The 12,430-nt window shown below is 45.3% G+C and overlaps 1 protein-coding gene across 1 annotated transcript; it reads left to right on the forward strand.

Annotated features, from left to right (window-relative positions):
• Nucleotides 1-2,991: 2,991 nt before the first annotated feature.
• Nucleotides 2,992-11,475, forward strand: LOC133901504 (uncharacterized). The gene is made up of 5 exons (XM_062342856.1): nucleotides 2,992-3,111; nucleotides 4,493-6,887; nucleotides 6,948-8,517; nucleotides 8,878-9,457; nucleotides 11,338-11,475. Exons 1-5 carry the CDS (start codon nucleotides 2,992-2,994, stop codon nucleotides 11,473-11,475), a joined length of 4,803 nt encoding a protein of 1,600 aa, XP_062198840.1.
• The last annotated feature ends 955 nt before the right edge of the window (nucleotides 11,476-12,430 follow it).

A 12,430-nucleotide genomic window follows, 5' to 3' on the forward strand; every position in this document is an offset into this window, starting at 1 on the left:
CGTGGGGAAAGATGGACAACCTCTGTAGAGTGTAAAACTGTTATAACTGTCGTGCTCACGGTTATGAGAGACTTGGATCCTCACATGATTAATGGGTTGTGATTATGGGTTGTGGTTATGGATTTGGTTGTCGTTATGGTTCTAGTACAGGGAGTACTAGATGGTTATGGTTATGGTTATGGTTCTGGTACAGGGAGTACTAGATGGTTGTGGTTATGGTTCTAGTACAGGGAGTACTAGATAATTGTGGTTTTGGTTATAGTACAGGTAGTACTAGACGGTTATGGTGTGCAAGGTGGGGAGCCTTGTATGCTGCATGTTGGACTGTATGGGTTACATTCACTTAATAATTGCTTAATGCTTTTGAGTCCAAATATGTTTTCATTACTCGTATTTACGCAAATATACCATGTGTTAGCCTATTCTTGATATAAGCCTGCATATCATTATCTTTTCCACACTTGCTGAGTACTCTATGTGCTCACACTTGCTATTTTCCCTACCCCATGCGACATGTGTGCTGCTGCTCAATGAGTGAAGATGTTGAAGACTATCAAGACGAGGTTGTGATGATCTAGGCGCGTGTCTCCCGGTCGGTTGCCTGCGGTGTTGTTGGGCACCAGTGCTTCTGTTCCGCTGCAGATATCTTCATAGAAGATAATATATGTCAATTGCTGTAAAAGTTTAACGTTATTTAATAGAAGTATTGCTTTTGTTACTTCACCTGTGACGTCCTTATGTGTGTTGAACATCCTGGACACACATAAGCCGCATCTGGTTTTGGCCGCTAAAACCGGGTGTGACAGAATTAAACCTCGCTTAATTCCAAATCTGATTCTTAGATTCTTTTTAGCACAAATCCAAATTCAATTAAATCCTTTTGAATTCAAACCCCTCTCAAATCCTGAGGCTTCAAGTCTGAATTCATTTTCCAAATTCAAATACTCTATTTGAATTAGTGCCAATCTCCAATTTCAAATCCTAAATTCAAATACTTTTATTTGGATTAATGCCAAATCCAAATTCAAATAGTCCTATTTTAATTTAATCCCAATTAGCTCCAATCCAGACTCATTCAAATCCTCGTCGATTATGTATTCGAATGCATCGAACCAACGAGATATATTCATTTCATTTCCAGCTCAACCGCTTCGCAAATTCGTTTCAATACAATCCAATTCAAATTTAAGTCATTTAATTGAATCATCACACATCTCATTTCATTTCAAATACATTCATTTGAATAATTACAAATCCAGTTTACAAATTCAGTTACATTCAAATGCTCTCTCTGTTGAGATCTTTCATCTTTCACTCTCTCCTTCCTCACTATTCTCTCTCCCTCACTGGCAAAAGCCCATACCACCACCACCCCATGTGCTGATGTGCCTTCCCCCCTCTCTCACTCTCCCATCTCTCCGATCAACCTCTGCTCTCTCTCACATAGGCAGCAGAAGATCAACTCCCCGCCGCCAATTTCTCTCCTGCGTTCACACAAGCCCTTACTCCCCTCTCTGATCTTTTCTCCGTGCAGCAGCACCGGTCACCTACTCCCCATGCCAGCCTCTGATCTTTCCATCGAGAGCCCGAAATCAAATTCTCCTCCTCTTTTCCCTTGCTTCACCAGAAAGCCAACTAGAACACCACCGAACAGCCATACTTACACATGGGCATACACACAGCACACACGGCTCAAGCACCACACAACAGTAGCAGCCCTCCCTCCATCTCGCTCCCTGTCCATTGAGCTCCACTGAGTAGCCATTAGTGAGCTGAGAAACGGAGCCTGCATGCCGTCCCGCACGCACCACCACTCGGTTGCACTCCACCATGTCGTGCTGCCAACCGTTCGGTTGCACAGCCGCCCGCTTATGTCGCACCGCCTCCTGTTGTGCCGTCCCAGCCCTTCAACGCACTATCGCAATGCATACCGTCACCAGGACCATTGGCTATCCACGGTGAGCACCCTGTCCTTTGCTCCTTCCTCCCCCTCCGTTTAGCACCACCGAATCGCCCGGCCTTCGCGTTGTGGCCTTTTCCTGCGCCTACAATGTTGCCGCGCCTCCACATCCTCTTGCGCATGCCGCTGCTACCCCATCGCATATGCAACCGCTCGCACCATGCTGCGCCATGCCACCCCTGCCCGCGCATGCGCCACCTTAGACCATGGTGTTGTTCTGGCCAGCACGCGTGAGCCAATCTCCCTCTGCTCTGTCGCTCGTGCCGTCCCATCGCACCATGCCAGTCGCTAGCATGTCATCACCGTGCACGCATTTGCGCGTGCTACCGTCGTGCTCGCTCAAGGCTCAGGCCTCCACCACTATGGAGCCATCACCGGTGATCCTCTCTGCCCCAGTCGGTCTCCCTTCCCTCTCTCCTATGCACGCACGAAGAAGCCCGCCGCCTCAACCCTCTCCAGCTCCCTCCTCTCCAGGCCAGTACCCATATTTCTCCCCCTATCGGACTCCCTTTCCCACCGGCCAACTCCCTTTTCTCCTCCCCCATCAGCGCGCTGCTGAGCTCACTCAGATCTGAGCCATGGCCAAGCTGCCATCTTTCTCTGGTCGCTCACTCTCTCCTGGCGCCGCCTCCAACTCCCTCTGGCCGCTCCCTCTCCCTCGGCACCCCTCCCTCTCTTTTCCTCTATGAGATGCCCACACCAACCAAGCTAATGAGGACATCCCAGCCATCCGTAACCCGAGTGCATCGGTTACGCCGGCTGTGTCACTTACACCATCGGTTACGCCACAAGTTACACCAAGTCCAACTAAGGTTACACTTCAAGAGACAAGTGCAACACCGGTTACACCAAGCAAAACCATGGATACACGCGCTCAAGCCTATGAAGGACCCGTTACACGCAGCCGTGCAAAGTTACTCCAACAAGAGATGCATACTTTCCTCTCTCGATTACACCTTGATATTAATGAGAATTATATACTGCCTAAATCGTGTACTCTTAAGTTACTTAGGTTTACACAAGAGGCGACAATGTCGGGTTACATCGAGGACGCTGAGGGTTACGCCAAGAACACCAAGGCGGCTGCTCCCGACGAGAATGGGTTACGCGCCAAGACCCAGTGTTACACAGCAACTGCTCCAACTTCCAAGGCAAAACTGTACCATCTCGGGAAGAGACGGGGGTCATAATATACATGGTTGGAAAGTGCTTCAAGTCTAGTTTCCAACGCAACTGACGGCACGTCATTTGGACTTCCGAGCTAGGAGTAATGGCCATTTTCGTGAAGACTGCGCAGAAGACCCCGAGACGCGCGGGGATTAAAGACCATCTCGGGAGTGCTTCACCTGTTGGCCTTCCACCTTCCCAACGTGGAGACTTCAGTTCATACTTATCTTAGAGACTTGTTACTAGTATAAATACCCATATGTACTGCTGCAAAAGACAATTAATTTTGATCATTTTGAATGAACACATAACCTGTATGGTTTGCAGCCGAGCTGCTGAGTGCCTTGCACACCCTTGTTCTTCCTTGTTCTTCCTGGACTTGTGAAGAGATCCCTCTGGGGTCCTCTACTTCGTGCTCTACGGTTTCCAGTACGGCTGCACCGTTTTGTGTGGATTAGTCCCGGTTTGTGGTTCTACGGTCGTTCGGAGATCGAGTCGAAGTCTTCGCGGTTTCGGTGCCTCTCTCCCCGTCGCTTGGTCGCATCCAACCTTGGCAGGTATAAAGCTAGTTATCCTCCGCTGTTCGCAGCAAGTTATCTTGTGATTTCCAACCTACTGTCGTGAAGATCGGGCCACCCCGAGGAGGTTTCCATCGGTATCTTGCTGTTGGTGATCTCCGACCCTTATCATGTGGTAATCAGAGCTATCGTTGTCACGGTAGGTTTTGTTATCACCTACTTATCTATCTATTCGTTTACCATCTACTACTGCTTTTATCCATCACATATATTTGTTTCGCCATATCCTACAGTCCACTAAAAAGCCACAAAAAAAAATCCTATAGCCATTTCGTGGTACTGTTACTTGTGTTCGTTTCGTTCATCTTGTTGCTAGTCACCATCTTTGTTCTTCCGCCGTACTCTTGTTTAACTTTTATCCGCACCCCTCATATGTCATCGTGTGTTTGCTGAAAAAAAATCTGAAAAAAAAAGAGTGTGAAAAAAGTATCAAAAAAAAAGAAGAAAAAAAAAAGCAAAGAGGGCTGTGTTGCGGATTGTGTAACTACAAATTTCATATCTGTACCTTCAAGTTTTGGTGCACTGACAGCAGCATTTACACATCATTTGAACGGTTACGCCACTTTGTTACAGTACCATAGCCTCCCTTGAACAGCCACCTATAGCTCCACAAAAATCCGTAAACCGGACCTCTCGTTTCGTAATCCTTTCGACCGCTTAATCACAGCTGTGTTACACCACTTTGAGCACATTCACGGTCCTTGAGAACGAGCAAGAACTTGGGTAAGCAAGAGGTGAGATTGTGTGTTTCCACAAATTTACCTATTCCACTTTTTCTTGCAACTAGTCTAACATGGCAGGATCCAATTCGAGTGTTCATGGTGGGAACCACGGAGATGAAGAACCCCCTGTTGCACGGGCTGAGCTACGCCAAATGGCCAACTCGATCTTGGAGGCGATGGAGAGGATGTTCAACGAACGTCTTCCTGCAGCGGGTGGTCGAGGTCCACAACATCAACATGAAGACAATCACCGTGAAGAATTTGGTGATGAAAATTCTGGTTTTGGTGCTGGATTTCATGGCCGCGACGGCAATGGTCGTGGTGGTCATGGTGGAGGGCGTCGTGCTGATTTTGATCAGCGCGGTGGTGGACGGCGTGCTGAATTTGATTATCAGCGTGGAGGAGGACGTGGACGTGATCGTCGTGTACATTTTGATGATGAAGATGAAGTTCATGATGAGTATGAGGAGGGATTTGATGATAATGAAAATCCTTTTGGTCACCATGGGCATTTTGGACAGCCACATGAACTTCGTCGTGGTGCTGGTCATGATGGGGAAAATCATCGTGGTCGTCGCAATAGAGATGATCCGGATAGCATTGCTCATGTAAAGTTAAGTGTCCCAAAATTTTCAGGGAAAGAAAATGCTGATGCTTATCTTGAATGGGAGGAGCAATGTGATCAGATTTTTAGAGTGCATAATCTTTCTGATCAGAGGCGTGTCAACCTTGCTTCTGTTGAGTTTTCAGGTTACGCTCTCACATGGTGGAACCAAGTTCAAGAAAATCAACGTGTGTTGGGACGTGATCATATCAACACATGGGCTGAGATGAAGAGAGTGATGAGAAGACGCTTTGTGCCATCAAGCTATCAGCGTGACCTCCGCAATAGGTTACAAACATTGAGACAAGGATCAAAATCTGTTGATGACTACTTCAAGGAGATGGAGTTACTCTTGGTGAGATCTGGAATTAGAGAAGATGAAGAGTCAAAAATGGCAAGATTTTTGAATGGTCTCAATGAAGAAATTTCAGGTTTTGTTGAGATGTTTCCATATCATAATTTGCAAGACCTTGTTGATCAAGCTATGCGCACCGAGAGGAAAATTCAGCAAGAGGGACGAAGAAGGTCTTATGGGAGCCAATCAATTTCAGCCCCATGGCGTCGGCAGCAGCCCGGTACCTCTGTTGGTGGGGGAAGATCACAAGGAGTTGCTGCTAGGCCTTCTCCATCCATTGGTGCTGCAAAGACAACGGTTTCTACTACTTCTTCACCTGCAATTCAGCAAGAACAGCGACGTCCTGCTGCAAGTACAGCAGCCCCTTCTGTTGCATCAGCTGCTGCTTCTTCTTCCCATACCCGAGGCATTGTTTGTCACAAGTGCCAAGGTCGAGGACATGTTGCTGCTCAATGTCTTAGTCAAAGGACCATGATTATGAATGAGCAAGGTGAATGGGAATCTGAAAGCGAACCTGAGGAAGAAGCTCCAATATATGATGAAGAAATTATGCAAGATGAAGGTGATGAAATTCAACCCGATGATGGAGACAATAATTGCTTCATTTCTCGCCGAGTGCTTAGTGTTACTGCTGTCCAAGAAGAGAATAATCAGCGGCACAATCTTTTTCACACCCGGGGCATGATCAAGGACAAGTTGTGTCGAATCATTGTTGACAATGGCAGCTGCAATAATATTGCAAGTCAAGAATTAGTTGAAAGATTGGGACTGAAACAGCGGCGCCACCCTTCTCCATACAAGATGCAATGGTTAAATGATTGTGGTGCGCTGCGTGTAACAAACATTGTGACCGTTCCCTTCTCCATTGGGCGGTACAATGATCATGTGGAGTGTGATGTGGTTCCAATGGAAGCATGCCAATTGCTGTTAGGAAGACCTTGGTTGTATGACCGAGATGCTCAGATTTGTGGTCGCGCCAACAAGATTGTTCTCATGTACAAAGGAGAGCGCATCACTTTGCTTCCTTTGTCACCGGAGGAGATTGTGAGAGATGATCTGAAAAGAAAACAGCGAGCGAGCGAGAACCACTTGCGAGTGACCCACAAACATAGTGAAGGAGTGTTTCCAAAGCCAAATAAAACTCCACAGCTGCAAAGAACCGAGCCAAAGGGAAAAGAGGGTTTAGTGATGATGGCTAGGAAGGGGGATTTAAAAGAATTGAGTGAACCCAATGCTGTGTTCTATGTACTCCTGTACAAGGACAATTTTCTTGTCACTAACGACTTACCCTCTACTTTGCCTAGTGCTATTTTTGATGTGTTACAGGAATATGAAGATGTGTTTCCTGAGGAAGTACCACCAGGGCTGCCACCAAAGAGAGGGATTGAACATCAAATCGATCTTGTTCCTGGTGCTCCACTTCCTAACCGTGCACCATATCGCACCAACCCGGAGGAAACAAAAGAAATTCAGCGCCAAGTGCAGGAGCTCATCAACAAAGGTTATGTAAAGGAAAGTCTATCACCTTGTGCTGTTCCTGTCCTTTTAGTTCCAAAAAAAGATGGCTCTTGGAGAATGTGTGTTGATTGCCGAGCCATTAATAACATCACCATAAGGTATAGACATCCCATACCTCGACTTGATGATATGCTTGATGAGCTTAGCGGTGCTATCATTTTCACCAAAATTGATTTGAGAAGTGGCTACCACCAAATCCGAATGAGAGAAGGAGATGAATGGAAAACAGCCTTCAAAACCAAGTTTGGGCTGTATGAATGGTTGGTAATGCCATTTGGTTTGACCAATGCACCTAGCACCTTCATGAGATTGATGAATCATGTGCTTAGAACTTTCATTGGCAAGTTTGTTGTTGTTTACTTTGATGATATCTTGATTTACAGCAAATCTCTTGATGAACATGTTGAACATATAAAATGTGTGCTTGCTGTTTTGAGGAAGGAATGCTTGTATGCTAACCTTGCCAAGTGCACCTTTTGCACCGACAAGGTTGTGTTTCTTGGTTTTGTTGTTTCAGCTCATGGCGTGGAGGTGGATGAGGAGAAGATCAAAGATGTTCGTGAGTGGAAGCCTCCACAAAATGTGAGCCAAGTGCGAAGCTTCCTTGGACTTGCTGGCTTCTATCGTCGGTTTGTGAAAGATTTCAGTTCTATTGCTGCCCCAATCAACGAGTTGACAAAGAAGGATATTTCATTCCAATGGGGGGAAGCACAAGAGAAGGCATTTGAAGAGCTGAAAAAGAAGTTGACATCCGCCCCACTCCTTGCACTTCCAGATTTTGGTAAGACCTTTGAGATTGAATGTGATGCAAGTGGTGTAGGGATTGGAGGCGTGCTCATGCAAGAAGGAAGACCCATTGCATACTTCAGCGAAAAGCTAAGTGGTCCAACTCTGAATTATTCAGTTTATGATAAAGAACTTTATGCTCTTGTGAGGAGTTTAGAAACTTGGCAACACTATCTATTGCCCAAAGAATTTGTGATACATTCAGACCATGAATCTTTAAAACATTTAAAGGGCCAATTAAAACTGAACAAAAGACATGCTAAATGGAGTGAATTCATTGAGTCTTTTCCTTATATTGTCAAATACAAGAAAGGAAAGGAAAATATTGTTGCAGATGCTTTATCTAGACATCATGCTTTACTGTCCCAACTTGATGTTAAAATTCTTGGTTTGGAGAACATAAAAGATTTGTATGCTACTGATTCATTCTTTGCTGAACCATTTGCAAAATGTTGTGATGGCAAGGGATGGGAAAAGTTCCATTTACATGATGGATTTTTGTTTCGAGCTAACAAACTTTGCATTCCAGATTGCTCTGTTCGCCTAATGCTTTTGCAGGAAGCTCATGCCGGAGGACTTATGGGCCACTTTGGTGCCAAGAAAACGGAGCAAGTGCTGGCTGATCATTTCTTTTGGCCAAAGATGCGGCGAGATGTGGAGAGACATGTTCTTCGCTGCATAACATGCCACAAAGCTAAGTCACGCTTGAACCCTCATGGTTTATACACCCCTTTGCCTATTCCTAGTGTTCCATGGGAAGATATTTCTATGGACTTTGTTCTTGGTTTACCTCGAACAAAGAGGGGGAGGGATTCAATCTTTGTTGTGGTTGATCGTTTCAGCAAAATGGCACACTTTATTCCCTGTCATAAGAGCGACGATGCTTCACATATTGCTGAATTATTTTTCAGGGAAATTGTACGTCTACATGGAGTGCCACGTACCATTGTGTCTGATCGTGACACCAAGTTTTTGAGCTACTTCTGGAAGACCTTGTGGGGAAAACTTGGAACAAGGCTGCTGTTCTCTACAACGTGTCATCCTCAAACTGATGGGCAAACCGAAGTTGTGAACCGCACGCTATCAACTTTGTTGCGAGCTGTCCTAAAGAAGAATCTGAAATTGTGGGAAGAAAGCTTGCCTCATGTGGAATTTGCATACAACAGGGCGGTACACTCAACCACAAAATTTTGTCCATTCGAGATTGTCTATGGTTTCAAACCTACTGCTCCCATCGATCTTTTGCCTTTGCCTATGCAGGAACGTATGAACTTTGATGCAAGCAAGCGAGCTGAATTTGTAAAGAAACTTCATGATCGAGCAAGAGAAAACATAGAGAAGATGACCAAGCTGTATGAGCAGCATGCAAACAAAGGGCGCAAGAAGATGTTGTTTGAACCAGGAGACTTGGTTTGGGTGCACCTACGCAAGGACCGCTTTCCTGAACAACGCAAGAGCAAGTTGCAGCCCCGAGCCGATGGTCCATTCAAAGTGCTTCGCAAGATCAATGACAATGCATATGAAATTGATCTTCCAAGTACTTATGGTGTGAGTACAAGTTTCAACGTCGCCGATCTGTCTCCTTTCTTTGGATTGGAAGAGTCGAGGACGACTCCTTTTCAAGAGGGGGAGGATGATGAGGACATCCCAGCCATCCGTAACCCGAGTGCATCGGTTACGCCGGCTGTGTCACTTACACCATCGGTTACGCCACAAGTTACACCAAGTCCAACTAAGGTTACACTTCAAGAGACAAGTGCAACACCGGTTACACCAAGCAAAGCCATGGATACACGCACTCAAGCCTATGAAGGACCCGTTACACACAGCCGTGCAAAGTTACTCCAACAAGAGGTGCATACTTTCCTCTCTCGATTACACTTTGATATTGATGAGAATTATATACTACCTAAATCGTGTACTCTTAAGTTACTTAGGTTTACACAAGAGGCGACAATGTCGGGTTACATCGAGGACGCTGAGGGTTACGCCAAGAATACCAAGGCGGCTGCTCCCGAGGAGAATGGGTTACGCGCCAAGACCCAGTGTTACACAGCAACTGTTCCAACTTCCAAGGCAAAACTGTACCATCTCGGGAAGAGACGGGGGTCATAATATACATGGTTGGAAAGTGCTTCAAGTCTAGTTTCCAACGCAACTGACGGCACGTCATTTGGACTTCCGAGCTAGGAGTAATGGCCATTTTCGTGAAGACTGCGCAGAAGACCCCGAGACGCGCGGGGATTAAAGACCATCTCGGGAGTGCTTCACCTGTTGGCCTTCCACCTTCCCAATGTGGAGACTTCAGTTCATACTTATCTTAGAAACTTGTTACTAGTATAAATACCCCTATGTACTGCTGCAAAAGACAATTAATTTTGATCATTTTGAATGAACACATAACCTGTATGGTTTGCAGCCGAGCTGCTGAGTGCCTTGCACACCCTTGTTCTTCCTTGTTCTTCCTGGACTTGTGAAGAGATCCCTCTGGGGTCCTCTACTTTGTGCTCTACGGTTTCCAGTATGGCTGCACCGTTTTGTGTGGATTAGTCCCGGTTTGTGGTTCTGCGGTCGTTCGGAGATCGAGTCGAAGTCTTCGTGGTTTCGGTGCCTCTCTCCCCGTCGCTTGGTCGCATCCAACCTTGGCAGGTATAAAGCTAGTTATCCTCCGCTGTTCGCAGCAAGTTATCTTGTGATTTCCAACCTACTGTCGTGAAGATCGGGCCACCCCGAGGAGGTTTCCATCGGTATCTTGCTGTTGGTGATCTCCGACCCTTATCACAAGCCAGCTAGCCTTATTCCTTTGGGTATGATGCTCTTGGGGGCTTGAGGTGATACTCAGTGCAAATGTTGAAGATGCTTGCCCCGGCCATGTAAGGACCGAATCAAATGTAATTGCGCTAAGCCACCCCATACAACCATGCGTCCTGTATGGGCAGGACTTGATCTCACACCCCATTAGCTGAGCTCGGTACCCACCTTGGAGGCTATAGTGCAACGGGAGCTAGGAAAAGACTTGCGAAAAATGAAGTTGGCTGGTGATATTGAATTGGCTGGATTCGAGCCATTTCGAAAAGGAGGGTGGATGTTTAGGCCCCTGGTAAGGAAATTCCTGTGGGTGGTTACCTCGTGGCAACATGCTTGATGGGTACGAGATCTCAGTATGATTCGCTCATCTTCTTGCAACAGTTAGAGGCTAAGCATATTATGTGGGTAAAATGTATAACCACTACAGAATATAAATCTATTCGAATAGCCATGTCCACAGTTATGGATATGCGAACATTACAAACTCACAATGGTTAGTATTGAGGTGTGCGTACCCCTTCATATGAGTGGGTAGTGTGCTCGTGTTTTGGAGAAAGCCGGTTGTATGCCGTTGAATCTGGTTGGACTAGGTGTCAACCAGCTAAAGGATGGGAACTTCGGGGAACAGATAACCATTATTAATCAAACCTGATTTTTATTCAACTGGTTTAAACTAAGTGTTACACTTTAATTCAAATTGCATATAAAACTGGCTTTGCGCCCAAACTATATCCCTATGGCTTTTATCCTTGATTACCTCCCTTATTCATCTACTCAACTCCTTGAAGTAGTATTAGAATTTATTGAGTACATTTCGTACTTAGTCTTGTTGCTTTCAGATTATTGAGATGGAGATTAACCTCAACCCAGAAGAAGTTGAAGAGAAGCTATCTAAGGTCGCGTCCACACCCGAGTTTCCTGTGGCATTGGGTTGTCTGCTTGTTTCGCTCTGCTTCGCTGTAGGCTCTTCTACCTAGCTGGTCTGTCGTGGATCCTTGTCCACAAGACTATTTTTTACTCTTTTTAGGTAATTATTTTAGTTTATTTTATTTGAAGTATGTATTTGATATCATTGGAGAATTATATGCATATCAGTTACTTGATGCAGGGACTGATACAGGAGGCACAGGGGAACCTAAGGTTAGGATCCTGATAGGGTGGTATCAGAGCCATACTTGGTTGTAGGTCATGACCTTAGCATGGACATTACTTATACTTAGTTTTGTTACAAACTATTTAAAGAAAAATTCTTTCCTACCATATCTACATCTTTTGTTCTTACCTTACCTTGGCACTCTGATGCAAAACTTGATGATACCTCTTTACCTACCTCTTCTCAAAACTTGAACATGGAGAACCCTGACAAGATTAAGGCTTACACAAGGTGTTATGTCAAGCATGAACCCTAACTCCTATTCGCTATCGAATCATAGAGGCAAAAAAAAAATAGTTGTGATTGTTCACGTTGTAGTGCTGGCTCTTGTTGGTTGTTCGTTGCGTGTTTCTTGGTTGTATGCTCTTATTACACATCTACCAAAATTGAATCTTAACTCATCTTATGCTTGCTACCTTATCCCCATAGAGCAATAAGCTATCGGATATGTCATCAAAGAAATCAGGCGAAGATGATCAACACCTGGAGGTTAAAACCCAAGCAACAGAACCAGAAGCTGTGAGCAGCCCATCAACAAAGTCCGTACAAGACAACTACAATCAGATAAGCAACAATGTCAAACCAACTAAAGAAGACACTCAAGGCATTGAAAACAATCCAGAAATATAGGAAGTCCCTAAAGGACAGGAATTGAGTAAGGAACAAGAGAATCAGGACAACCAGAATGAACACATGACACTGGTAGTTAGTGCTAGAGACTTTCTCACAATAATGGATAACCAAACCCAACTAATTTAGGGAATTGCTCAAGGACTCAA

Source organism: Phragmites australis, chromosome 20 (genome assembly GCF_958298935.1).
Source record: "Phragmites australis chromosome 20, lpPhrAust1.1, whole genome shotgun sequence".
NCBI classification, from domain to species: Eukaryota; Viridiplantae; Streptophyta; class Magnoliopsida; order Poales; family Poaceae; genus Phragmites; species Phragmites australis.

Bases quoted from the DNA above. Each gene is read 5' to 3' on its own strand.
- LOC133901504 (XM_062342856.1), top strand. From the start codon at position 2,992: ATGTCGGGTTACATCGAGGACGCTGAGGGTTACGCCAAGAACACCAAG. The intron at 6,888-6,947 runs GTTATGTAAAGG...TTCCAAAAAAAG, and splicing joins GCAGGAGCTCATCAACAAAG to ATGGCTCTTGGAGAATGTGT. The intron at 8,518-8,877 runs GGTTGATCGTTT...CTCAACCACAAA, and splicing joins AGGGATTCAATCTTTGTTGT to ATTTTGTCCATTCGAGATTG.